Here is a 26,564-nt window from a genome sequence, read left to right as displayed (position 1 = left end):
GGCCAAGTAGTGCACAGCCTCATGCTGCTGTACTGTAACGTCCATGATCCTTGAACTGATGCCTGCCCGCGCACCCTCCCGTTTACCCTACAAACAGCCAGCCCTGATCCCTGTTGCCTTGTCGACAACCCGGGCGCATGGTTTCGTGCATGCGAGTTTCGACTCTGTGGCTTGCGCTCGAAATCCCTGTCGGCTTCCCTGGTTCAGTCACCTTTTTGGTTGCCAATGGTGTGCCTATCCGCGAGTCGCGATCCGCGATCTATCGAGTAGATGAGCGGTGGCTGGGGGGATTTGGGCAGTCACTTATTTCGTAGGCCATTCTATTGTTAGAGGCATTTGGTCTATAACTACGAAATACGCGAGTCGTCACAATGCAAAGATATTGAGTCTCGATCTGTTCTGTTCGCATACCATTTCTCTTTCCAGGTCAAGGTCGTAAGTCGGTTCGAGCAAGGTAGTAGGTAAGGTGACTAGCCTAAAGTGCTTTTGATTGACCTCTTGAACCACCCGTCACTAATCCTTTCCCCTAGATTTCGTTCGGTTCCGCGTTCATGTCCCATGGAGGATGACCATGGCGGGCCACGCTTTCTCGGGTTCTGTCTTCGGGCATGGTATTGATGGTGCGATGGTCTGTTGAAGCAGCAGCTACTGCGGCTGTCGTTATCTCGCCGGTTGGCAACTTGGCTGGACTGCGGTAGGGTTCTGGCAAGCTGTGAGCGTACTGATCGAGGTCAATTGACCCGCGATGATTTAGTTAGTCCGAGACTGGACTTGCCTCCTTTTTCCAGCGGGGAGGGATCCCGTGGCTGCCGCGGTATCTGCAATGAGCTGGAGAGTGCTCGGTGCCACACTTTAAAGTCTTCGATCGGGCAGTATCATGGTCTGCGGTATAAGCTTGTATCGCGTTGTGGTAGCCATGGAGGCTCTGGACTGGCTTCTCCGAGCTCTGCAGATCGAACCACCGACGCCGCGCGAGCTTTGCCCTCCAGTTCTTCCACCATGTTTGAAAAAAGCAAATATGACACAGTGTGCCATTCTCGGTCCTAGCAATCTCGATACCCACGCATGTTGCGCTCTAGGGTCGAGTCGTCGGAGCGATATCGTTCGGTCCCACGATCGACAGCCGCCGAGCCCTAAGTCGGATTTGGGTTTCGGAGATACTCGCTGGACGTCAGGTTTTGAATAGATCTTTTCGACGACAACGGGGTGTGGGCTCTTTTGGTTGCAGTCGTGGCGTCTGTGGGCCAATGCTTTTATTTCCATTTAAAAACGCGATGCTGTTTGTCTGTTCGTCCGCCGCTGCCGCCGGCAATGCTCTGAGGCACTCGAACATCCTTGTCCTGCGTCGTACCATTTGCTCTCAGTGACCACTCTCCGCCAGTTATGAGCCCGCTTGGGGTCATTCAAGCCTGTTCGTCTGGAGAAGCATGATTTGGAACGCAGGTTCAACAGGAACAGACAGCACATGGTATGTCTCTTGTCGTGATCCCAGATCGAAGGTTCGCTCGGGTTCGGAGGCAGAGAACGACTGATTCGTTGCTCATCTTTCTCATAATCGTACTCTGCAGCCGATATTTATCGATAGCTGCACTCTTCCCATCAGTGGCAATGGACCAAGCTAAACTGTTTGCGTCTCTTTGTCTCTTTATGCGACTTGCTGGTCCTTCGTTCGCTGTCATCCAGAGCACAAGCAAACAATACACTCCATTGTTTTCCATACGATCTTGCTGAAAGCCATGATCATAGAGCGCAGAGCACTTACCAGAACTTTCAGTATTGTTGTAGTTGGTGTCCTTATAACAACAAGTTATAGGAGAGAACGACCGTAGTCTTAATCCGTGTATAGAGGCAGTCCCGGTCAAGTGGCTGGTCGAGGGACACGCGTAGGATAATTGCCTCATCTCGCTCAGTCGTGTTGCCCAGCGTGTTTGTCCCCCAACACACTCACACACTCTCTCACTATATTTCTTCCTCTTCTCCCTCTTCTTCCTCTTCTCACATCCTCAACACCCCTCTCTCGTTCTCGAGATCCTACACCTGCGTCCACTTCGGCGCCGCAGAGTGTCTCTCAGGTAAGAGATCGATCTCTCATCTCATCTCTCACCTCAACACCTTCCTATTTAGGAAGTCGCCTCTGAGAATAAAAGAACGCTCACTCCTTCTCTCTTTTTAGACCTCCGCTCCTTCCTCTTGAAGAACTCTGCCTCCTCTCCTCCTCTCTTTCCCTCAATACCAACAAGAACACTGACATCTCCTTCTTACCCCTCGAATCCAGCTTCTTCTTCACCTCTTCTTCACCTCTCTCACCTTCGCTAAAACCTAAGGGTCTCTCAGACCTCGTCCATCTTCATCTGTCTTGTCGACAGCAACTCCACCATCCTCGACATCTTTGACAGCATACCGCTCCCGTTGATCACGACGATCAAGTTGCAGCTATGTCTCTGTCAGAACGCAGCAGAGCGGGTAGCGTTGCCGGCAGTGTGGCAGGCAGCGCTGCTATTGATCCCGCTTTTCGCACCCGTCTCAAGAGCGATATGTGTCGCAACATTGACCTCCCCTATGGAGCTTTCTCAATTGACCATCTGGTGAGTCGCCGTTTGTCTTTCGCTCGAAGAAAACATCAGCCCTCCACCACGTCTTTCCTTGCAATTAATCTCAACCTGTAATGATTCAGTTCCTGCTGTTTTCCCGGAAGCTTCTGTCTCTCTATTTTGTATTTGGCTTTTAATATTTCCGTGGTTGCACTGCTTACAGTCGCCTTTCCATTCACCCTTGCCGTCCTTCAAACGGCGCCGGCATTGGTAATGGCCTTCACTGCGGGCCCTCCATGTATCAAGCCGAAGCCTTCCCTACCTATCTCATTCCTTCTTGTATTCCCTGTACACTTCACAAGATATTCTCGTCCAGAAGCTCAGCTCGAATGAATAAACCCCGTCCTCCCCCGACTGTATGGACTTTCTCCTAAATCCCATCTTCCCGATACCCATCAAATCAAACCACATCCCTTCTCTAGGACATACCCATCGTTTCCCTAATCAAACCTTTACCCTTACTCTATCTCCTTCAACATGGAGAAAATCGTAGAAGTCAATCTTCTCGAGGGCGGTCGGCGCCACATTCGCGTACATGATACTAACGACCCAAAGTACTCGGTCCCAGTCCAGGCAGTTCCGCGTCCAGGCTTCAACCCTACTGGCAAAGAGATCGAAGTTCAGATGAACTCTTATGCCGTCACCAGTTTCCCAAACAAGACCATTTACCAGTACGACGTAAGTATCGATGGCCCCGATTGCATCACTCCTAGATGATGACTCTCGTGCTAACATGGCCTAGGTCAACATCGGCAATGGCGCTGAGAAGAGCGCCGTTGTTAAGAAGGTCTGGGACTCCAAGGCTCGAAAGAATGCGCTCAAGCAGATCATCTTCGACGGACAGAAGCTTGCATGGTTAGTGACCACCCCTGGCTCCAATTTCAAGCAGACGCTGACCTGAACAAAGGTCTTTGCAGAACTACGCCAAGTATTTCAATGTCATGGTCGATCTCGACGCCGAACAGGGTCGCCCTGCCGGTAAAAACCCCAACACCTTCCGCTTGGTCGTACGCCCAACTCGCACCGTCAACCTGGCGGCCCTGAACTCCTGGCTGCGTGGCCAGGCAGCCATGTCAGATGCTGCTTTGGAAGCTTTGAGTAAGTGATTCATGATCTGCATTAGATAACCTATCGTACTGATGTCCTATACCCTAGACTTCCTCGATCATGTTCTGCGTGAGCAACCTAGCCGGAACTTCCTCGCCATCCGACGCTCCTTCTTCGACGAAAATGGCGATTACAAGGACATTGGCGGCGGCGTTCTCGCTTTCAAGGGCGTGTATCAGGCTATACGTCCAGCCTTGGTATATTCATCCATCTTCACCTCCGATGGCGCGTGAGCCTTACTAACTTCTCTGCAGAACCGCGGACTTATTGTCAACGTGGATGTCTCCAACACATGCTTCTGGGCGCGCACTTCTCTCATGGGTGCAGCGCTTGCAATCACCGGGTCTCGTGATCCGCAGCATCTCTCGCATGACTTGCAACCTGTCGATGATCGTCATGGCGGATTCACCGAATCGCCTAAGTTCTATGAAGTTCATCGTCGTCTCAGAAAGCTTGGTGTTCGGCCACACTACGCCGGCTGCCCTGTCCTCGGAAAGGACTTTGTTGTCAAGGGCCTCTTGAACGTCAGCGCGCGGAAACATCAGATCGACTTCAATGATCGTGTAACTGGCCAGACCAAGCGCATGAGCGTAGAGGCGTACTTCAAAATGAAGTACAATCTTGCCCTAGCCCATCCAGACCTCCCCCTTGTCGAGATGACCAAAAAGGGCGTGATGTACCCCATGGAGTTGCTTACAATCCACGGCCTCCACCGCTACCTGTGGAAGCTCGACGAATTCCAGACTTCAAACATGATCAAATATGCCGCATCCCGTCCTGGTGAGCGTGTTGCTTCGATCCAGAAGTCGAAGAAAATGCTGAACCACACCGCGGATCCTGTACTGCAGACCTTTGGTTTGAAAATCGATGAGGGGATGATCCGCACAAAGGCCCGTCTTCTCCCAGCCCCTGATATTGAGTTTGGAGGAATGGCCCGCACAAACCCTGGTACAGCTGGTCGCTGGGACCTTCGAGGCAAGAAGTTCTACGTGGCCAACAGGAAGCCTCTTGAATCCTGGGGTGTTGGGTATTTTGCTGGCAAGCGCAATGCTGTAAGCAAGACTCAGGTCGAAGCTTTCATCGACTCCATGATGAAATCGTATCAGGGACACGGAGGCACCGTTACAAAGCGTCCTGTCGTTGTCGAGCTTCGAGAGGATGTTGGGGAAGCCATCAAGAGGCTCTATAACTCTACTGGTGTGAAGTTCCAGAAAGACCCTCAGCTTCTTGTCGTCATCGTCCCCGACAAGAACTCATTTGCCTACTCTCGCATCAAGAAGTCCTGTGACTGCCGTTGGGGTGTTCCATCGCAGGTTCTTCAGGCTGCACAAGTGGCGAAGAACAACCCTCAGTACATCTCCAATGTCTTGATGAAGGTCAACGCTAAGCTTGGTGGAACGACCGCTCGCGCTATTCCCAAGGTCACCGAGGCGGCTTTGAAGCCCCGATCTATGATCATCGGAGGTGACGTCTCGCACTCTCCCCAGGGTGTTTGGTTGCCCTCTTTGGCAGCCATGTCTGTCTGCATGGACCAGTTTGGGGGCAGATACTGGGGAGCTTGTGAAGCAAATGGTGAGCGTGTTGAGATGATTGCTCGTTCCAACATGGAGGTTATGCTCACCCCTCTCATTCGCGAATGGATGGCGACCGTTGGAGGAGGCAAGGCTCCTGACAACGTCTACTATTTCCGTGACGGTGTTTCCGAAGGCGAAGTGCAGCACATCCTTAGACAAGAGGTTCCTGACATCAAGGCGATCTTCATGAAATTGACACAGGATCAATTCAAGGGCAAGTTCACCGTCGTTATTGCGAACAAACGCCACCACCTTCGGGCTTTTCCTCGACCGGGCGACCGAAACTCTGCAGACAAGAATGGCAATCCCCTTCCTGGTACCCTCGTTGAACGCGACGTGACCAGCCCCCATGATTGGGACTTCTTGCTGTACTCCCACATTGCTCTGCAGGGCACTGCTCGTCCTGTGCACTACCATGTCGTTTTGGACGAGATCAAACACCGCCCCCAAGAGCTTGAAAACATGATCTACGATCATTGCTACCAGTACATGCGCTCCACCACCTCGGTATCTTTGTGTAAGTCCTGGTCCTCCCAAGTACTGAAAGTTGAAGTAGCACTAACACATTCAATAGTCCCCGCGGTCTACTATGCTCATCTCGTGTCTAATCGTGCCCGTCACCACGATGATGCTCCCGCAAGCTCCGGCCCTCAAAGCGGTCCTGAGGTCAAGCTGACCAACCCGAAGCCTCAGAATAGGCCCGCAGATCCGCGCCTTCTTCCCATCCACGGCACCTCTAACCGTTTGCCTTTCGGGATGTGGTACATCTAAGTACACACGAAGTGGAAGTCAGATAACACCACAACAGAGTTGGCGTTGCTTGTTTTTGCTTTCATTTTTGTTGCCTGTTGCTATGCATCGGGTAGAAGGCCAGACTACACTTTTGAGATTTTTTCACATGAAATGCGTTCTTATTTAGTCAAAGGGCATCTTGAGTCTCAGCATGGTATTGCATGCTTGAGCCATTCTGTACCTCACAATAACTTAGCTTAGCTCTATGTAACTTAATTGCTCTACACAAACTCAGGTCATAAATGCCGTAGAGTTCCACGCAGTCGGTCATTACCATAAGACATCTCTGTGCTCCAACCGAGTTTCTAGATCGCTGAAATCCAAGCCCCTAACATAGACAAAACACCCATAGAGTAGCGAGGCCAAAAAATCATCCTCACAGAATATCCATCCCAAGCCTAGCATAAAGACGACATGATGAGCTAGCTGTCCCAGCAGAGCACAGTGGGTCAGATCCCACCGAGAGCGTACACAACCTACGCGGCAAAAGTTCCTGGAAACATACAGTACAGAACGTCAAGCGCCAGCGAAGACAATATGTGCCTCGACCGAGAACAGCGCAGGGTAAGAAGACATGGTTGGATTCCAAACGCTACTCTTCGCTAGCGGTGCAGTGGAGTTAGATTTCCACGATGATGCTGAGAGAAGGCTAGCCCTTCAGAAAACATGGGCGTATATCTAAAGCTCGTATCAACCAAAGGGGAAATCCCTGTAAACCCAGATGCTACGGTACGCGGTAGAGATTTCCAACGAGATGAAATTCAAAAAAATTATCTTGCCCATCAGCGAGGCAGACTTCAGGGAAAGGCTTAGTGCTACGCTCAATAGAGATAGAGAATGGAGAAGATAATGCAAAGTCAAACAGGTCTCGGAACCAATGTATAATGTAAGTAAGTACCTTGGATAGAATCACAATCACGAGCTTCGCGCATCAAGTATCAAGTATCAAACCAAGTAGTAAGGCTGGGTAGCCGCCGCGGGTGGGCATCTAGTAAAAGCACAGGTAGAGCATAAGGCAAGGTAACACAAGGCGGAATGGAAAGAAGAAAAGAACGAAAATGAGAAAGAAATGAAAACGGGATGAAGGACGTAGATAAAACATGGAGGTGAAGCTAGAGGTGGCAGTGTAGGTAGGCGGATAGGTAAAGGTCAGGTCAGGTCAAGTCAGGTCAAAGGAGTGGCGGAAGGTAGGAGAGATAAGGAGGTGTGGAAGAAAACGAAAACGCGATAAAATCAAAACCGCCGATATGTTCTACATGGTCGAGTCGAGTCGAGTCGAGTCGAGTCAATCAAAAACTGCAATGCATGCTGAGTTACGCACCGGTTCCTGGACGTCCACTGTCCGCCGTCCAGAGGCCCAGTTGAGAGGGCCGATTACCGTTACGAAGTTCTTTCTATAACCAATTATACCGAGATCATATATCATGCCGCATCAGTCGCAGTCCCGTTGGTCAGGAGCACTGCATGGTCGTTGTTCTTCGATGGGTCCGCGTTGGCAGATGCAGAAGTACCGTTTTCAAGGCCGTGAGCGGCGTCGCCATTCGTCAGATCAGGGACAGCGGCGCCCTCGGATTTCACGTTGGCTTTTGCGCCATCAGCACCATTGGCAGTTTCATCATCGCCAAGAGCGTCTGGAAGTCCCATTGCAACGCCGCTGTTCTTCTTGAGCTTCTTCTTGTTGGGCTCTGAGGGTCCGGCTTTGTTCGCGCTAGCTCCAGGAGCTGAAGGTGGTAGCGGCCGCTTTTGCGGGCTGGAAGCCGGCCCAGGTAGATTTGAAGGCGGCATAATCTTTCCAGAAGCTGGAAGACGCGGTCGAGCAGCCATTGGTCGTTGTTTTGGCGGTAATTCCAGGTCTTCGATCAGGGGCTCGTTGTTGCGGACTTGCAGCTTGGCGTTGAGGAAGGCTTGGAGCAGACCAATTTGAGATGATACGTTCTCAGAAGTTATGCGTGGGTAGGAAGGAGGCGGCGTGAACACCGCGACAGAAGGAGATGTACTGCCGGAGTCATCAGCTTTGATACATAAATGCGAGAGTAAGAACCATACCTTGTGTTTTGTGACTGCGCAGCGTTGTACATCCTGTTATGGAAAAGATGCAGCGGTACGCTCTTTATAGTCCTCCCACCAAATTCTTTGAGCAGCCCCATTTCCTTGAAACCAAAGAAATCTTCGCCATCAATGTCTTCTGCAAAGTCACCGCCAATGAACTGTTCACTGCCATCCACAAAGGCCAAGGAGCCGTCTTCGCCGCCATCTTGAAAGCCAGGGCGGACGAGCTCAGTATAGAGGGATTCCAGGCGATCATGAGCAGTAACAAGCTTCGTGCCAAGACGTTCAATGTCATCTTTGATGTATGATTCCAGACCCTCGATATCGATACCGACGGACGACAGTGTATGAAGCATCATCTCCGGTTCAGTGTAGGCGCGCTTCCATTGCGACGCTGTCGTTGCATCTTCCACCGGTACTTTTGGTGTTTCCATGTACGACTTCAGGGTTTCACCAATCTTCTGGAAGAAATCCGAAGCCATGTCCGTGGCAGCATCAATTGCTGTTGGCTGATACTCTTCAAAGCCGGTATGGTAGAAGACCTTTGCAACGGAGCGCTGCAGTGCTGCCTTGCAGACCCAGGGAGCAATCACAGGCCCATTATCATTCATGACGTGGGTTTCAGTATTCCGTTCAACAAAGGGTTCGGAGTTATGTTTTTGAAACTGGTTTTGATATATCTGCGACAAGTTTAGTTCACGGACCTTACTTTGATCATAGCTTTACGCCTTACCTGAGACTGGAGTTGCATCTGTTTGACCATGCCAATCCTTGTACAGACTCTTCTGGTCTCCTGCATCTGCCGCATGTTCACATCCATCTTTCGAGAAAGTTTGCTGTCCGGCTGCATGAACGATTCTTTGGGTAATATCCGCAGGAAGTCCTCGTTCGTATCAACAAGATTCCCCTCACTGTCTTCCTTCCATGTCCAGTGGGCAGGAAGATCTGGAATACCTGACATGACGTCGTAGTAGTCGGGTATCACCTTGTCTTCCTCTTCCTCAATACCCTCAGCGAGCGTTTCGCTAGCGGCATTCGGCTCATTTGCGCCGGATTCGTTAAGCTTTTCGGCCTCTGTACGACTCTGCTCCTGGCTTCTAAGCCACCTCCGCATACCGGCTTTGGTGCGAACAAGGGCAGGCTCCTCGGCGTTGATCTTGTCTCCTTTCAAGAGACGATGTCTCTCGGCAGCAATGAGCGCTCGGTCCTTCTTTGTTACTTGCTTCCAGACCTTGTACTCGGGGTCGTCAAGTTCTATACCAGGTGTGGCCAGGGCGCTGAGAGCAGTAGTTGGTGTTGTTAGACCATCAAGGTCCATGCTATCAGTCTGTTCTCCTGACGTAGTAGCACCGGGCCCAGCAGGATCAGACGGCGTCTGCGTCCCGGGAGGCGGGGTCGCAAACCCATTTTGGACTCCCTCCAAAGGAATGTCAGAGTCAGAGCGCACTGGCGGCGCTGGTTGCGAGGCAGAGCCAACGGGAGGTTCGGATCCGCTTGGGGTGCTTGGAGCTGGCGCAGCACCTTTCTTCGATGACTTCTTCCCTGGGGCTTTCCGACCTCTTGAGGACATAATAGGTTCATCGTCGCTCTCATCTCCACCATCAAGCTCGGCAAGCTGAAGCCGTCGCTCCTCTGCCTCCACTTCAGCGCGATCGCGAATGACAATCTCAGGAATAAGAGGGACGAGCTTTTCAGTTTCCTTTTTCATATACAGGGCGTGCTTTCGCAGTGGATGCTCAGGGTTTGTGTTGTACTTGAGGCAATTGGCCCAAATGAGGTTCAGGTCGTCTACAAAATCCTGTTTCGACTTGTACTGGATAGCCTTCAGCTTTTTCGTCATTGTACCGAGATCCATGGGGTGTTTGATAACTAGAAACAAAGTTAGTATCATGGTCAGAAAAGAGCATGGGATAAGCTTGGCTCACCTGAGTAGTAATCCGGAGCGTCGCGCTTGTTGACACGCGTCAGGAAAGCAGACGAATGCTCGGTCATGGCTTTCAGTTCGCTGAGGACCTTCTCCGCAGCTTCATAGAGCTCTTCTTGGCCTATCTTGTCTTCGCTAGCCCACTTGCTTCGGTTCTTGCGAACTTCACTCATCAAGCTGCGAAGATCCGCGTCGGAAGCCTGGACCATATTGCGCTTCATATCAATTCTTGCGATGAGGTTCTTCAGCGTTAAGCTTGACGCGCCAAGATTAGCATTACTGAGGGAGCCGTAACCGTTCGTGCCCGACGTTGCAGTTGTACCAGCATTTGCCTGGCCGGACATCTCAGCCTCGACTTGTCGCTCAGACTCCTCCAAGCGTTGTTGATCCAGCATCGCATCTCTATCGTTCTCCAGGGTGTAGAACAGGGTGTGGGAACTTCTTTTGGCCGCCTCCTCGGTGGCTTTCTTATCTTCCTCTAGCTTCTTGCGGATATCTTCCACTGTTTCTTTCTTGACCTCCTTTGCGCCCTCCCCGGCCGCGGATATTGAGGTACTCGGAGGGCGACTCGGCGATGGTATGGCAGTGGGTTGTTGGACTGGGACGGAGGCCTTTGACGGAGGAGGCGAAGCAGGCTCTGCCTCATCTTCATCATCTTCGTCATAGTCATCGTAGTCGTCATCGTCTATCTTTCGCGCGGCTTTCTTGGGCGCAGGTTGGGGAGGTGCCGGTTCGTCGGCGCGTTGATCGGGAGCTTCAGCCGCATGGAGAAGAGCGACAGCATCATCGAGCGTGTCATCTGCAAGCTTCTCGCCCGAAAACAGGCCGTTTATTTTCGCCTCACTGCGGTTATATAAGTCGCGGAATAAAGCGATGCGTGGATCTTCCTCCGCGGTGGTGTCGGGCTCCGATATCAAATTGCCCGCGTGAGTAGCATCGGCGTCGACCGAGCCGCGCATCTGGGGCGTTCTGGGACCGGAAAATAGTTTTGAAATGCCATTGGAGCTCCGCGCGTCCAGCATATCGTCAGGGGGGCGAAGATGGCCTGGGGGGAGCCAGGCGTTGTGGTGGCCGAGCGACATGCTCGCTCCAAAACCCCGGTTCTGGGGCGGGCGAGGGGGCTCGTTTCTCCACGGTTATGATCAGGTTCGGGCAGGTAACAACGAACGGGTCGGAATCGGAATAAAATACATAGAGACAGAGTAGAGGTGACAGAGAAACGAAAGACGATGTTTCCAGGGCCCTCGAGGATGGAGCGGGCAGAAATTTGGATGGCAAAGACAGTCGCTTCTGTACAAGGTTCTCTGCGCGAACGGACGAGGTGAAGTCAGGACGGGGCCGTGACCAGCATAGACGGTCGCCGCACTTACTGACCAACCACGCAGTTTTATGGGTAGAGCTGCTGCTTCAAGCCAGAACAGCACAGGCGCATGTAAAATAGGATAGTTGTTGTCTCTCACATATCGCAAGTTCTCAGAAGTACTCAGATACTTGTCTTGCTTTCAAGTCGCTGATCTCATTGTCATTGAAACCAGTGTTACAGAGTGGACGTTGTGAATGAAACCAGGCCCTTCATAATTATTCATAGACCCTTATCCACCCTTATCCGCTTTGTATAAAATGCACATGACGTGAACCACCATCAGGCAAGCATCCAAGCTCCAATTCCCAAAGCTGTCCTTTCTCTTTCTCGTTCGCTGCGACAACTACTTGGTCCGGCTTGCACCATGCGAATCCGATATTATTTCGCGGGTATGTATTATCTCTGCACTTTCCGTTGTCTCTCCCCGACACAATGTCATCATAACTGCCAGCGCTTCGGAGATGCCTATTTACATGCAGACCAAGCTTCAATAATCATGCTAACCACCCCCAACAACAGGCGCCTTCGTCTTCCTCCTCATTCTAGCCGCCTACATAGGTCTCCTTCCACACAGTGACAACCCAACTGTCCCCTCAAACCTCCAACCAAACGACAAGCTCCTTCATGTCGTCACATTCTTCCTCCTCTCACTCGTCTTCTACTGGATCCCCGATACCTCACGGCGACGCACACTCCACCTTACATTGATCGTCTGTACGCTCGCTCTAGGCGTCGGCTCCGAAATCGTTCAGGGTCTCCTCCCCAACGGTCGCAACTTCGACCCATTCGACCTCCTCGCCAACATCGTCGGAAGTCTCGGCGCAGTCGGCTTATGCAGCTGGTACCACCGGCGTATGCTCGAGCGGCGCCGCAAGTCCCGCTTCGGATCGCTGGGTGATGAAGGCGATGGCGATGTCGAGCTTGGTATGGGGCCTGGTCATCGCGATGAGGACGGGCTCGAGCCGCAGGAATCGGGCGTCATGAACCTTGAGCAGGAAGTCGATGACTGGGATGAGAACGCCGTTGACAATTGGGATGAGGACGACGATGACCAGACTGGGCACCTGAACAAGCAGGCTGCGGATGGCGGGGATCACAAAGGACCTGTTGAGGGTGGGAAGAGGAGCGATTAGGTTGGGTCAGCTCTCAATAGCCGGGACTCCTCCATCAAACTCGTTTCCCAGTCTTACAAACGGGCTCTGATGGAAACCCTTTCCAGAGTCTAAGGGAGATTCCCGCCATTGAGGCTCCCCATTCAACATCCAACCTCACGATCGATCCAACGTTACGCTCGCCGCACGCCAGCCACGATTCCTCACGATTATATAACGACACGACACCCCCGTCTCAATCACATCGATGAAGAAACGCTCTCCTCTTACGACTTCCTTTATCCGTAATTCTGTGCAAGGTGGTTCAGGTTCATTTGTGCCCTGCAACTGCTGTCTGGCGCCCATGTATGATTGGATGTGACTTTTCTTGTTTGTTACATATTATCTATGGCCTTCTATGGTAGTTTGTAGATGAATACTAAAATTAAATTATACCTTTCTATTTCTTCTCTTTTTCTATTTTCAACGCGCTTTAAAGTTGATCTATTTTATAGATTTGGGGTGAAAGAGCAAATAAACGGTACCTTTCTCTATCGTTGTTGTGGCAGGCAGGTGGTACCGAATATATATCTTTCAACCGTTGCATCACAGCTATGTGGAAAAGCGCTTTCCCAAGCGAAAATCTGGAGAACATCCTTTCATCGCAATACAATCCGCTTTAGGCCCTATCTGCTAAAAGGATACGCCGCCGGAGTCCTAACTTTGTAAGCGCAAGGTTGAAGTCCGAGGGCCGGTAGGATCTACGGAGTACAGAGTCATCGCTCATTCAATCCTAGATTGAACCAAACTATGATACAGCAAATCTAAAGCTCAGGAAGTAAGGATGAAGTAGGATATGCAGTGATTAGCTCGGCATCGGCAAAGCGGCTTTACGACCCTGGAGCAATGGAGATGGAAGGAAGACAGGCAATTATGGATGTAACATAGTGGCGCAAAATCAAAATAAACGAGAATCCAGGCAGTGTATGCAAGTCAGGTAATCATAGTAGTCATCAATATGGGCAATAATAGAAGTAGGAAATATGCAAAGTACGTCAAGGGCATTAATTGGATAGGCAAAGGCCGTCGGGCAAGGCAACGGCGCCACCGGCAGCAGCGACCTCAGCAATGATCACTCATCGTCTGGTTTCTCCGGCGATTCAGCAGTAGGCTGCTCCTCGGCAACCTCAAGCTCCGGCTTAGAAGCAGGAAGATAGGAATCTTCGTCGGACAGTTTGGCGATCTTGGCGGACCGAGCACCTGACTGTTGACGGCTGATGCCGTAGGTTCTCTCCAAGATGATGTCGGCCTGTTCTCGCAAAACTTCGTATATGAAGATGAGCTGCATCTCGTTGTATACCATCATCATCCGCTGCTCGCGCATTTGGTCAACCGCCTCGAACACAGGGTCTGATTCTTCATCAGTGACCTTGAGAAGCTCGCCCGATTCGAGTTCCTGTAGGAGGTGATCGAGCGCGATGAATGTGCCTGTCCGACCGACCCCAGCACTGCAATGAACGATGCGAGGATTCTGGGGCGAAGCAGCCTTTTCGGCCGTTGATTCTATCAGCTGAAGAAGCGCATCGCGATCATCACCAACGGGTTTCGAATAGTCCGCCCAGCCGGCGAACAAGAAATGCCACACCGTTTTAGTTTCGGAGCCCAGGGTAAGCTCAAGCTTTCGAATCTCAGACCGACAATCCTCGTTCCACTCACTCTCCAGGAGCGTGACTTGACCAAGCACCTCGCCACTCTCCGATTGATTTTCATCGTCCTCCACGGAGGGCTCGCCGTCGTCCTGCCGCAAGACCATCGTCGGGTTCTCAAGATCGAGCGGGAAGTACTGTGAACACTTTTCGCGGCCCGCCTCCATCGCCTGGGTAAGCATAACAACCACCGCTACATCATCGGTCTCGTGGAAAACCATATACCAGAAGTGATAGAGGCCGTCCAGTTTGGGTCCCTGCCGTACGGTCAGTAGCTGATTTTGAGACAGAGGTGCAGTAGCAACTTACCTGCGTCGCAATGTACTTCCGCTCCTCCTGGGAGACGGAGTCTTTGAGAGTAATGGGGGAAGCATTTATGAAATCGCATTCGCCTTCAGGTACTCGGAGATGTATGCGAGAGTTTGCCCACGCCTGCACGTTCGCGTATCGGTTCCTGGCCCTCACTTCGGGATCGGTATCTAGCGCCCAACGATGCGAGGGGTCATTCGCCTGCGACCCCTCCATAATACGAGTCCGTTGCATCCATTCGAGCTCTTCGAACTTGTTATGGATATCTAGATGCGATCCAAAAAGTCAGCCAACAGCCCCACCATAGCGCGACAAGAACGCATGTCTTCAAGAAAAAGGCGAACCAACCTATAACCGACTGGCGAAGGAACGGCGGTACAAAATCATTGTTATCCCCCTCCTCCAATGCCGGGTTGTCATCCTCCGGTCCATCTATCATCTCGGCACCCTCCTCGTTGTCCGGATGTGAGCGCTTGGTGGCCTGGACGTTCGTGTCGATTTTGATGGTGGGATGCGCCATCTTGGCGGCAGCGATCCTCTGGAAGGCACGAACCTTACCCAGGACGCCGCGCGCCTTTTGGGAGACCCGCTTCCGCCTCGAAACAAGCTTTTGCGAGTCGCTGTGGAAACTGGGAGTATCGGGCGAGAGTGAGCGGGATGTTGGAGCTGTGAAAACCTGCCCCTCCGACTCCGAAGCGCCAGGCGGATCGGCGGCGGCACCGTTGGGTGAGTGTGGCAGGGATTGTATCTGTAGTGTGGAGAGATCGAGACAGCTTTGATAGCTGCTCCTCGGCGTGATTTGCCCGGCCAGAGTGCTGGATCGCACGGGGAGAAGGCCGCCAGTTGGTTTGGTTTTGGAGAGAATAATGATGGTTATTATGCGTCTTGTAGCGGGGAAAACGTGCACGTCCACGACGGAGGCGCGATGTGGCAGAGACGACTGCGCTGCGAGCAATGAGTGGCAACGGCGAAATTAAGCTTAAAGTCTTCGCGATAATCAACACGCGACACCCACTAGGAAAGTTTAACTGGCGAGAAGCAGAAGCGAATCTTGTCCGAGGTACGTAGAAGGACAGAACATGCTGGTGTGTTGGATTCCAGCAGGAGCGCTCTTACCTTAACATTAAGGAGGGTAAATGAGAACCCACTGTAGAGAAACCAGCAGAACACAAAGGACCGAAGGCGAAAAACAAGCAAAAATCAAGCATACGGACACAGAGGTTCTCTGTTCAAGGAGCTTTCATCATATTTATGATTATCGTTATCAAGATCATCCGCGATTATTGAATTTGGGTTGATCAATGTGGCTCAGCAGTGATGTAATTTGACAGTTCCTGAAAGGCTGCGAACATTAAGATGCGATGGGAAAGATAACAAACACAAAGCTAAGACGACTTCAAACTGAGCTTGTCTCGATTTCTTATATGTCAACAAGTCAAACACTATTTAGGTCATAAAACCTCATAAACAAGCGGAGGTTTAAAAAATTAAGACCCAGTTGGAGATGCGACGCGCGGGCGGACGGGCGGCTGGTTTGTGCACGCGGCAGCCATCTCATCGCGTTTTGTGATTGGCCCAAGTCAGTATTGTGCCATCGTTCGAGATGCTGACTAACTTAAACCTTCACAAAGTTCGAGCTTTGTACATCCCCGCAACTGCATCTGCATTCAACGACTAAACATTCCTGACGGCCTATGCTGTTACCAGCTTGTCTCATCTTCGAATTGCCTCAATATGGTTTTTCCCAAATGGCTTCTTGTCCGAACCTTTGAGGTATGCTACCTCCATCAGCTGTTGATGATTCGCAAGTTTCCAAGAGCAAGCATGGCTAATCGAGCATCTCTATCTAGGCTTGGCTGACAACACGGGTATGCATACTGCGTTCGTCATAATCTTATAGATATACTTGATATTGACTCTTTTGAAAAGCTCTTGACGAGTCCAACGTTCCATCGCATGGTCAGCCGGGTGCACGGGAAGGTTCAGCAACTGAGACATGGCATCCCCCCGGAGGAAGTGGGTGGCACGAATAGAGACCATACCGGTATGTTCGCTCTATATAAGATTTCCTAGTGTTCGGATGAAAATGCTCATTCACTTCGCTGAATCAGGACCCGCGAGGCAGTTCCTTCAGTACTTCAAGGAAGAGATCAAAGAACAACTCAAGGGCAAAAGGCCGCCGAAAAACCAGTGAAATCCGACCACTACGCCGCATAGCATAGACACGATCTTTATTGTTCCTTCGAATACCCCTTTTCGCAAAGAGCCCATAACTGTGTTCTATCTTTATTTCAACAAATTCAGCATCTCGACCGCTCTCTGCACATGAAGCATGGATGTGATGGCTTGACTCCGGCCGCCATACTGGAATGTGCTACCCAGACTTGCCATCGCGGGCTGTCCAGCATCCTACGGCTTAGCGCTCTCACCGTCATTGGATCTCGGATTTCTTAGCCTCCAATACCGCGCCCTCGGTCTCAATAAAACCCAGCGAACGCTCGGTTGACTGCGACTGATCCTATGTTTGCAGCATTGACACAGGGATTCGGCACATTCGGCATTTGATTACACTTCTCGTCGTCCTGCCGGCTAGCCGAGATGTCTCATTCTTGCCAATAGATGCTCCATCACCATTCCCTCGAATTCATTATAAAGGCCCCATTTCCTCATACAGCCCTACGTCACAAGTTCAACCGCCCAAGGGATCACAGACTCACAGTTCAGCAGGCGGGTCGCACAGGTCACAAGCACAAAAAATCATAACGGTCCGAAATCTTCTGCTCCATCTGAGCGGCTACTATCTGGAACTGCAAAGGCTTTTACGGCATTTGATTGGAAGACAAGGCTGATTTCGGCGTCTATTTGCCGATCAGTTCGCGAGTTGGCAGTAGGCAGATGGAGCCCATCTTATGAGGATCCGGTCACGAACTGCGGTGTGCCGTGTTACGTTCGATGATCTGAAGCGTCGCTGTAGATATGGGCTGCTTTGTTAGGCTGACTGGTCTACCGATACTCTCAATTCGAGAACAAATGTCAGATAGCTAGGAGAGTTACATGCGAGAATTCACGTGCACGTACTGTAACCAATATGGAAGGTGGCACAAACGACAACGTGGGACGGAGTTTCTACGGCATCAGGACAGTAAGACACGGAGCTCTTAGCGTTCCGATAGCTTGAAGAACAAGCGGCAACGGCACGCCGATCAATCTGGCAGAGGCGTTCAAACACCCTTTTCTGGAGACAAGATCCAAATCCATGGTTTGCAGTTGCAGGCTTTGAGTCTACTTCGTACTTCGTAAGTCGCCGCGTGTTCGCACCAATTCTGCAGACTGCACCCTGGAAATCAGGTTCGGCTGCGCAGGAGTCTACCAGGTCTCGACCGTGGGTTCGCGCAGTCAGAGATGACTCGACAACAAATAACGTGCCGAATTGCATGCTTGCGAGGCTTAGATAATCGCAGGTAGATTGGAGGGCGAATCAAACCTCGGCAGTGCCTTATTTTCAGGCTCGGAGCAGACTCATCCACGGTCCACACTGCGTAAAAATAGACGGCATAATCCTCAGATCTGTAATCTTGGCGGAAAAGTGAGAAGGCAATAATGGTCCAACTCGATGGAACCTTAGACTGGATCTGCAAGGTTGCAATGAAGGATGCAGATGTAGCAAGCAAGATACCTCTGCGCCTCAAGAGACCAGCAGAATTCAGAGCATTGCAAGGTGGTTGACAGCTGACAAACCGTGTTACTGAGACACTGCCTCGAGGGTCAGGAGAAAGATGTCTCACGCGCCGAGCGCTGAATGGCCACAAAGGCTCTTAGTGCCTGCGCTAGTCAACTGACGACCCATGATCTGGCGTGAAAGAGCCTGGCCCAAAGCAGCTTAGTGCAGTCCTGGACGCTTTATGTTGTGCGCATTATTTCCCACCTGGGAATGGCAGGGGCCGGGGATTCAGTGCACTAAGCGGCGCTAAATGCCAGAGAGGTTTAGGGCTTGTTTCCCGTCTCCAGCCCAGGCCCAGCTGCGTTGTCTCCGTGACTCTCTGACTGACGGACACTCCTCCAGTCTGACGCCGCCCTTTTATCCTCTCCCTTCCGTCCATCCCACCCTTCGTACGATCTTTTCTTCCATCTTGAAATCTTCATCCGTGTCATTATTGCCTCCACGTTTTCCATCCAGGCAATAGTCGTTCGTTACACACTTCGCCTCCTCCCTTACCTACCGACCTCTCTTCGCCCACAGAGGAAGCATCCCATCGTTTAATCCCTCTGTTTTCTCGCCACTCGCAAAACCTACAGTGTGATCGTCAGCCTCAGTTTCTCACGAGACTCGACTCACTTCATCAACCCTCATCGCCCGGCTCGACCCTCCGATCGTTTTATTATCCCATTTCTCGATTGAAGCGTCCCTAGAGCCCACCATGCGCTTTACTGCCCTCCCTCTCTTCCTGTACTCCCTGTCCCTCGTGGCTGTGGTTGCAGGACAGAGCACACAAGTTACCGACTCTGTAACGCAGACTACTGATCAGGTTTCCACCCCTACCGAGACCTCAGCGACCGAGACGGATACGTCTACCGAATCGGACACAGAAACCGCTACCTCTACGACTGAGTCGTCTGAGACAGAGACAAGCACAGAGGAGCCGACCTCCACGGCTACAAGCACGACCACCGAGGACGAGGAAACCTCGACCACCACCACGTCTGATCCCACTACAACTACATCGGATCCTACGACCACCACCTCCTCCGATTCCTCTGATCCCACTACTACCAGCACCAGCTCCGACGATGATGACACTACCTCGACCTCTGCGACTCCCGAAGTGACCACTATTACTACCACGCAGACCATCGATGGAACCCCCGTCCCTACCACCTACACTAGCACCAATTCTGAGGCTAGTGAATCAACCGAGTCCCCTGGACTGAGCGGATCTTCCGACGATTCTGGTGACTCCGGCCTGTCTTCTAACCAGAAGAAGATCATCATTGGTGTTGTTGTTGGTGTCGGTGGTGCCATCCTGATCGGTGCCATTGGTGTTGTTGCCTGGAGAATCCGTGCCCGCAGACGTGCTGCTGGCGAGGATGACGCCGCCGACCTCATGAGCGGCACCGCTGTCGGCTCTGGTGTCCGTGAGAAAGCCCCCAGCCCTGGTGCTGGCGGTACTCCTTTCCGTTCCACCCTTGACCAGTACCACAACCCTGGTCCCGTCAATGCTGCGTCGAACTTCTAGACAAGTCTGCTACCCTACGATTATCATCAGGACCGAAATCGTTACATAATATTTCAGTGCGCATACACCTATCGACTTTGTATAAAGTCTGTACGATTATCACGCAGTTACATTGGCGCTTTTGGGCGAGGACTTGCTGGATTTGTTCCGAGTCGATTATCTCTGGTTTTTTGCTGCTCGTTTTTCAGCTGTTGCGATTTTCACATATAGACCACGTCGTTCCCTCCCAGACCGAATTTCTCTCCTTTCGCGATTTTGCTAGCATTTATGGTTGGTCACCATCTTGATTCCCCCATCGAAGCATCCATCTTTCATCCACCTTTCAGCGGTTCAGTGAGTTTTGTGTCGTCTTTCTCAGCTGTTCCTATTCTTACAGCCTAATATTGCCGCTTATGGCTGGCAATCTCAGGCGGAAAAGCAATATGCTCTACATACGTATATGTATTTAATCTAAAGAAATACTTTCAAAACGTTTCAATCTCTATTCCATTCAAGCACGTAGTCGATGTAGATGTTTTGAAAGTGACTCATCCAAAAGTACTAAGCGCCCAATAGACCAGGATCTCCATCATGAAACACTCAAGCAAACCCCCGCCCCCGAAACGGAAGGATCCTTGACCTAGCAACCTGAAGTCATGTCCAGACTTTAGTCCACTTTATCGCCAGTCTGGCGTCAACTCAGGAACCTCGCTCATCGAGTCGTTACTTGGGCTTCGGTTGATCTGCCTGTACATGCATACCCTGTCACTAGTCACTACCTACTGTCAGGCACCAGCAAATACTCCTCGCCAATCAATCAGCTCCAGCCGTTTGACTCTGCAGCGCAACGTTACGCAACGGACCCAGTCCCTGAAACTCGGGTCCCCAAACGGAACTGGACTCTGGGCAGCAATGACCACGTCTTCGTCGTCGGTATTGCTATTGCGCGTCCTTGCTCATTTTTTCGTTATTTCTTTGTTCCTGGCAGTACTAGCCAATGCATTTGATCCGTTGGGGATCGTGTATGAGGTTGCGGGTGCGGGTCCTCGGTTGGTGAGGCGCGTATGTATACCTATGCCGTTTGGCGACTCGCGTCATTTACTCTATATAATCTTAAACACAACATTTACTGATTATTGTCGCTTTGTCTAGGCCGGGACGCTTGGTGGATCTACACCGGCTGTAAGCTTACCGATGTGCTAGACTCTGGGCTGCAATGCAGCCTAGAAAGTAGAAGTGTGGGCCATGCTGATATTGTTTTAGATCACTGAGACGGGGAACTCAGAGAGGCCCTATGCTGTCGATGGGAACACATTCGTGAGTTTTTCCGCGAAGAATATGCGGTCTTGTACAGTATACTGAAGATGATTGTCCGAGTATAGACGGACTATACATCTGCGGCTCAGAGAAGGTAAGCGGCCATCCATTGCTCATCTGTCGATCCGTTCCTAGCCAGCTATACGGAGCAAAACGTGCGAGCTTTGACCAGGCCTGGAATGAGGCTAACGTCTCCAATCACGAAGCTGCAATCTGCAGTATGACAGCTGCCAACTAGTAAGTGCCCTGATATTCAGAACAAAATATAGCCTAACTATCAGTATAGGCTGCCAACACAGATGAATCAGTGTCATTCACGCTGGAGGATTGCCAGAACCAGCAAGGTGAGTCTTTCCACTGCCAGGAAAGGGTTCATCTACATTGGTTACAGTTTGCTGATTCGGGTGGCAGATGACTGTATAGCCGATCCGCCGGCAGTGAGCGATGGGAGATTTTCAATGAGCGTTGCCTCGAGCGATGATATTTCAGATTCTACGGATTCATCAGACTCAGACTTAGACTCAAGCTCAGACGACGCAGACTCTGATGCTAAGGAGTCAGATGGGGATTCCTCAGAATCAAGTGCTGCCTCAGACAGTGCGAGTACCGCAAGCACTGCAAATACTGAAAATACAGATGACGGTGAAGATACGGAGGACAATTCCCAAAGTACCTCGAACGAAGATTCAGAAACGAGCGATACAGACACAGCAGACTCTGCCGATGCGGAATCAGAAGCAGAGTCAGGCACGCCATCAGACACGACAGAGTCACAATCTGACGCAGCAGAATCCGACTCAACTACTGCGAGCATAACAGAAGAAGAGCCAGTACTAGTAGCACAGACCACGATTCCGTATGACGCGGAGTTTGATCTTGTCTGTGACCTCTAGCAGTGATGTTGATCAGTTTTATACATACCTGATATTGTTGTTGCCTTTGGCCTGAGGAATGCTATATATCCTAGTCTAGTTTAGCGTACAAGTAGTAGCGCGTAATCTGCATGTTCGCCCGACGCGACTATACAATTCCAGTGGCACCAGCCACGCCGTCGCGATCTATCAGTCATTCTTGCCTGTTGTACAAATACGCTACCTTGGACATGATAATTTAAACAAGAAAATACTCTGAATGTTCTAATTCTGCTGTGTCTACCATCGTACCGATCCAGCTTCTTCCTACTCGCCCGTCTCCACGGACCCGAACTCGGCTCCCATCCGCGATTCCAATCTCCACCGCGACAACCAAGAAATACATCTATTTTGGCAGCAGCAGCTCAACCCATCGAACAACCACCATGTTCGCAGCACTCGAACCAATGCAGCCTGTCCCCAATCCAACTCACTACCCCTGGACACCAGCGCGTCCATCCCCTCTCTCGCCGCGCCGCCAATCATCAGCAGCAACAGCGACAACGCCGTGGATGACGCCCATAACCCAACCCCAGTTCCAGTCTCCGACATACCCATCGCTATTCACATTCACGCCATCTCCATCTCCATCGAACAATAAGAATTCATTCAACATTGATACCAACGCGCAGACAACATCACCTTCTACCTTACCCAACTTCAACACGAACGCGAACGCCACCATAACCTCGCCCACCCCTACAACCCAGAACGGAAAATCAACCTACGCAACCCGCTACACAAATACAATCTCGAACCCGCTGAACAAACGACCACTCACATCCTCGTCATCACCAGGCGCGCGCTCCGTCCGCCGAAACGCGTTCCTCAATCGTGTCAAGGCAGATCGGGACGTTGGACGGTTCGAAGCGCGCTCAGAGCATCTAGCTTATATCGAGGGCGTCGCAGAGAATAAAGAGTATTATGAGGGGATGAGGAGGGGGGCGGAGGAGGTTGAGGTGATGGAGGGTAAGGAGGGATTTGAGGATGCGGGTATGTTTCTTCCCCTTTACCAACTACCCCACATTTTTGAGAGTTGGATGAATGAGATTAACTATGAAATAGACGATGCAGATATCCTCGCGCTAGACGAGTATATTGCGCAAGAACGCGCCGCGGAAATGGAGCTTCTTGCGCAGATGGAGGGCGCGGATGCTCATGCTCAAGCCCAAGGTGATCAGGCCGCTACCGCGTCATTCAGCGACGACGAGTATGATGATATATTCATGGACTTGGCGGACCATAGCCAGGGCCAACCTCAGTCGGGGAGGGATATGGATATGGACATGTCTGGATAAATATTCCTTGTCTACTTGATTCTTTTGTGAATACGTGCTTCTCGGTGTTTGAATTTGACTCAAGCGAAGCGGGCGTGCATTGATGGCGTTTTGGGATTGGTGTCGGTTCTCAGGTCTGTGATACCTTATTTGAGTAGACCATCATGGCGTTACATATGCTCTTTTTTTTTTTTTTGGGACCCGACCCTGAGGGTTGGATGGGATAAGGTTTGGTAAATATGAAGTGTATTGGCATTTATATGTACAGAGATGCCAGCCATTGAATTGAAGTTGTTCAATACAAAATATCAGCAATAACATGGCTAAACAGATAACAGTTCTTTCGAAATGGGTATGTATGATATGGCAAAATATAGTAATATATGAACTCGGTAGATGCATTATTGCTGCGGGCAATCAGGCATTCCGCCGCCCTTCATGTCGTCCATCCAGGGATTGGTGACGAGTTCGTCAGGTGGATTTCCGGCTGCTTGCATCTGCATTGAATCTTGTTAGCACCGCACGACTCCAGAAGATAGGTAGGATAGCATGTCACATACAGCCTGCATCTTCTCCCATACATACTCCCGGCACTTTGGATCCTCATCCGTATATCCTGGTTCCTCAAACTTCCGCACAATTTCACTGACGAGCGCCGCCTGCTTCTCGTACCGCTCCATATCCGCATCAGAGACCTTGCCCTTGCCCCTGTTCTCTGAGATCCAAGGCCCGAACTTCGTGTCTAGCTCCTTCATAGGCTCGTATAGCATGTCTTTATTAGATAGTTGCTCCATCATTCCCATAAATATCTTCGAAAGATCGCCTTCGTCGCCGCCGGAACCGTCACCACCACCAGCTTCCATAGCTTTGAGGAGCTGCGCGATGAGATCGTCCGTATTATCCTCCTCGGCAGCGGCCGTTGCTTTATCTCCAGATTCTTTCATCCGGTTGATGGTAGCTTGAATCGCATCGTTAAACGATTCAGGCGTGGCGTTTTCGTCTCCGGTTCCTGGTGCGCCGCCGGCAGCAGCACCAGCAGCAGGGCCTGACGCCGAAGCAGACGGACCCTGCCCCTTTTCATCTCCCTCAGCCATAACGTCAGCCAGTAATTGCTTTATAAAATCGCCCGGCGCAATCCCGCTCTCCTCGAGTTGTTTCGTGAATGCGTCCGCGCCCTGGTTGATTGTGTCCTCGAAGCCCGCTGGGTCTTCGACACCGCCTTGCTGCGCTGCCTGACCCATCATTCTAGCCATATCTTGCTCGAGCTGGTTCATGAAGGCGGATTCGTCAAAGTCTTCGGAGGAGGGGGCAGCTGTGGTGTGGGGTTGCGCTGCGGGGGTATCTGCCGGGGCTTTTGGTTTGAAGTCATCTAAGACCTCTATAGACAAGAAAAGTTAGCTGATTATTTCAATTGACCTATATGAGAGACCAGTGGCCAATGGTGCAACTCACCGTCCAATTCGTCAAAATCCGATTCATCGTCATCATCATCTACCGGTTGCTTCGGCTGCGTTGGCTGTGCCGGTGCAGTAGTTGGCGCTTCTGTTGAGGCGGGAGCTGGAACCGTAGTAGTATCTTGTGTCTTCTGCTCAGTCTGCGGCGTTGTGCTTGTCTGCTGTGATGTCTGTTCAGTGGCGGGCTGTGACCCGGCCGCGGCGATAGGGGTTGCGGATGAAGAGGCCATGGCGGGGAGCTGGACTGCAGATTAGACGCGCAGGCGACGATTGACGGATCAGGCAGAGGCAAGATCGAAGATAATAATAGACTAGAGAAGGGGAAAGCAACAGGAACGTCACTCTTCTAGTCGCTTGAGCTGGTGAAGTTGCTGGTTGTGTTGCGGACTGATAAGTTCATGTGAAGCAGTGGATTTGGCGGGGAACCGAAACGCCGACAGCCGCGGCTGCCATTTTGTTCCTCCTGCGGCTTTGTGCTCAACCGCGCGCATAGATACTCCTACAAATTTTGGGTTTCCACGGACGATAAATATTATATTGAAGCAATATCGACTCAGGGTCTAGAAATCTGGGACATGGGACAAGATCGAATGCGCTATGGGTGATTGATAGCCGCGATCGGATTGGCCTGTCCAGCGGCGCATATCCCCTCCCCAGTCAAACATGACAGGCAGACAGGCAGACCTAGTTCCAGTCTGGATCAGAATCGCAAGGGGTATGAAGTATGAACATCCAGCTTGATTCAGACTAGACCGTGAGAACAGACCGGCCATGACATCGGGATGATGTAGCCTAGACTACCTAGACTAGATAAGGTGGTGTACGCGGTCGACGGTTAAGAGATTATGAGGCTGTCCGCGTGATGGCACATTGCTTTTGTTGGATTGCGTCGGTGTCAAAGACAAGGAAAGTTGGTCGGAGCTCTCCCTGACAACGAAACAATGGGGGCAATCTCCCCAGACGGACGTCGCCGATCGGCCAACAGGATTTGCACCCCCTCTACTTTTAGTCTTCATGCTGTATGTTTGCTTCTTTGGTCGGATTCCTGGGAAAGGTATACGCGGGCATACAGAGTACAGTATCGTAAGATCGAGAGCCGAATTCAATCTTGGGAGACACCACGGCTGGAGGCTCCTTGAATATCTCCCATGAGGCAACTCAACGCCGACATCCGAAGAATCTCCTGGTCTTGTGGATTCAGACGGAGGGTGGGCTGAGAGAGGAAAGAAGAGGAGAACTGGTGGTGCAGGGGTGATGGTGCGGATGGCGCTGTGCCGGTATCGTCAATTACAAACACCAGAAAAACTCTGCAAGGCTGACCACTTCTCCGCGGACTTGGTCTTGGCCCCCTTCGCATCCAGGAAGCCATCCTTCATGATTTGCAGTCGATACATCACTTTACTCTGTCCGTCAGCTGTCAAACTGACTCTGGGGAGACTGGAGATGGAAGTCGAGGACCCGGAAATGCGGATGCTCAGGCTGTCAGGAAATGTTCTACACACGTTCCGTCGCATGGTCGACCGGGCCAGGTACGGTGTCTGGGCTCTCCACCCATTGCCTGGAAGGGGAAACACATCGCATCGACTAGAGTGGCACTGACGCTCCTTCGCCTCCTGGAAGTCGAGCGGATCTTCGGCTGGGAGACTTCGTAGTGGGAGTGGACCTAGCGCATTGCCCGAGAGCAAAAGAAGCGAGGCACTGGTCGCAAAACTCGCAACCGTCTGGCGTAACTCCTGTCTCCTCACGCTGGTTAGTTGCAAGAGAGAGAGCCAATGATCTCAGGCTCTTCATAGAAAATGAGTTCATCAGATCGATGATAGACAGCAGAATACCAAGAGCCAAGGCCAATATAGAGCCAATACTATTGGGGACGGGCGAAGAAGAAA

General features: G+C 51.4%; 11 protein-coding genes across 11 annotated transcripts; 7 read left to right on the top strand and 4 right to left on the bottom strand.

Annotated features, from left to right (window-relative positions):
* The first annotated feature begins 112 nt into the window (after positions 1-112).
* Positions 113-332, top strand: BDV14DRAFT_164325 (uncharacterized protein). Its single transcript, XM_073767165.1, has one exon. It carries the CDS (start codon positions 138-140, stop codon positions 312-314), a length of 177 nt encoding a protein of 58 aa, XP_073633064.1. The 5' UTR covers positions 113-137; the 3' UTR covers positions 315-332.
* A 2,736-nt stretch (positions 333-3,068) lies between these two features.
* BDV14DRAFT_209135 (putative eukaryotic translation initiation factor eIF-2C4) lies at positions 3,069-6,043 on the top strand (the record flags this gene model as incomplete). The annotated part of the gene is made up of 6 exons (XM_073775574.1): positions 3,069-3,269; positions 3,334-3,446; positions 3,499-3,689; positions 3,747-3,895; positions 3,953-5,789; positions 5,847-6,043. 6 exons carry the CDS (start codon positions 3,069-3,071, stop codon positions 6,041-6,043), a joined length of 2,688 nt encoding a protein of 895 aa, XP_073633063.1.
* Positions 6,044-6,864: 821 nt separating this feature from the next.
* BDV14DRAFT_164323 (SAGA histone acetyltransferase complex subunit SPT7) lies at positions 6,865-11,371 on the bottom strand. The gene is made up of 4 exons (XM_073767164.1): positions 10,039-11,371; positions 8,847-9,982; positions 8,111-8,793; positions 6,865-8,060 (listed from the first exon to the last, which is right to left on the bottom strand). The coding sequence occupies exons 1-4, from the start codon at positions 11,117-11,119 to the stop codon at positions 7,487-7,489; spliced, it is 3,474 nt and encodes a 1,157-aa protein (XP_073633062.1). The 5' UTR covers positions 11,120-11,371; the 3' UTR covers positions 6,865-7,486.
* A 323-nt stretch (positions 11,372-11,694) lies between these two features.
* On the top strand, positions 11,695-12,947 carry BDV14DRAFT_164321 (VanZ family protein). The gene is made up of 2 exons (XM_073767163.1): positions 11,695-11,789; positions 11,920-12,947. Exons 1-2 carry the CDS (start codon positions 11,765-11,767, stop codon positions 12,531-12,533), a joined length of 639 nt encoding a protein of 212 aa, XP_073633061.1. The 5' UTR covers positions 11,695-11,764; the 3' UTR covers positions 12,534-12,947.
* A 474-nt stretch (positions 12,948-13,421) lies between these two features.
* On the bottom strand, positions 13,422-15,334 carry ptpB (tyrosine protein phosphatase PTP1). Its single transcript, XM_073777304.1, has 3 exons — positions 14,855-15,334; positions 14,507-14,772; positions 13,422-14,454 (listed from the first exon to the last, which is right to left on the bottom strand). Exons 1-3 carry the CDS (start codon positions 15,024-15,026, stop codon positions 13,624-13,626), a joined length of 1,269 nt encoding a protein of 422 aa, XP_073633060.1. The 5' UTR covers positions 15,027-15,334; the 3' UTR covers positions 13,422-13,623.
* A 3,225-nt stretch (positions 15,335-18,559) lies between these two features.
* On the top strand, positions 18,560-20,218 carry midA (putative cell wall protein). Its single transcript, XM_073767162.1, has one exon. The coding sequence runs from the start codon at positions 18,925-18,927 to the stop codon at positions 19,738-19,740; it is 816 nt and encodes a 271-aa protein (XP_073633059.1). The 5' UTR covers positions 18,560-18,924; the 3' UTR covers positions 19,741-20,218.
* A 124-nt stretch (positions 20,219-20,342) lies between these two features.
* Positions 20,343-21,063, top strand: BDV14DRAFT_69554 (uncharacterized protein). The gene is made up of 2 exons (XM_073777303.1): positions 20,343-20,781; positions 20,872-21,063. Exons 1-2 carry the CDS (start codon positions 20,473-20,475, stop codon positions 20,920-20,922), a joined length of 360 nt encoding a protein of 119 aa, XP_073633058.1. The 5' UTR covers positions 20,343-20,472; the 3' UTR covers positions 20,923-21,063.
* An 81-nt stretch (positions 21,064-21,144) lies between these two features.
* BDV14DRAFT_69551 (uncharacterized protein) lies at positions 21,145-22,056 on the top strand. The gene is made up of 2 exons (XM_073777302.1): positions 21,145-21,380; positions 21,448-22,056. The coding sequence occupies exon 2, from the start codon at positions 21,495-21,497 to the stop codon at positions 21,927-21,929; it is 435 nt and encodes a 144-aa protein (XP_073633057.1). The 5' UTR covers positions 21,145-21,380; positions 21,448-21,494; the 3' UTR covers positions 21,930-22,056.
* Positions 22,057-22,333: 277 nt separating this feature from the next.
* BDV14DRAFT_195627 (uncharacterized protein) lies at positions 22,334-23,245 on the top strand (the record flags this gene model as incomplete). Its single annotated transcript, XM_073772265.1, has 2 exons — positions 22,334-22,940; positions 23,013-23,245. 2 exons carry the CDS (start codon positions 22,334-22,336, stop codon positions 23,243-23,245), a joined length of 840 nt encoding a protein of 279 aa, XP_073633056.1.
* A 211-nt stretch (positions 23,246-23,456) lies between these two features.
* Positions 23,457-25,344, bottom strand: pex19 (putative peroxisomal membrane protein receptor Pex19). Its single transcript, XM_073777300.1, has 3 exons — positions 24,677-25,344; positions 23,785-24,602; positions 23,457-23,721 (listed from the first exon to the last, which is right to left on the bottom strand). Exons 1-3 carry the CDS (start codon positions 24,906-24,908, stop codon positions 23,626-23,628), a joined length of 1,146 nt encoding a protein of 381 aa, XP_073633055.1. The 5' UTR covers positions 24,909-25,344; the 3' UTR covers positions 23,457-23,625.
* BDV14DRAFT_69521 (uncharacterized protein) lies at positions 25,197-26,547 on the bottom strand. The gene is made up of 2 exons (XM_073777301.1): positions 25,999-26,547; positions 25,197-25,947 (listed from the first exon to the last, which is right to left on the bottom strand). Exons 1-2 carry the CDS (start codon positions 26,190-26,192, stop codon positions 25,485-25,487), a joined length of 657 nt encoding a protein of 218 aa, XP_073633054.1. The 5' UTR covers positions 26,193-26,547; the 3' UTR covers positions 25,197-25,484.
* Positions 26,548-26,564: the final 17 nt, after the last annotated feature.

Source organism: Aspergillus stella-maris (genome assembly GCF_047715825.1).
Source record: "Aspergillus stella-maris strain CBS 113639 unplaced genomic scaffold BDV14scaffold_3, whole genome shotgun sequence".
NCBI lineage: Eukaryota > Fungi > Ascomycota > Eurotiomycetes > Eurotiales > Aspergillaceae > Aspergillus > Aspergillus stella-maris.
The sequence above is the reverse complement of the archived record's forward strand: the minus strand, read 5'-3'. Positions and strand labels throughout refer to the sequence as shown.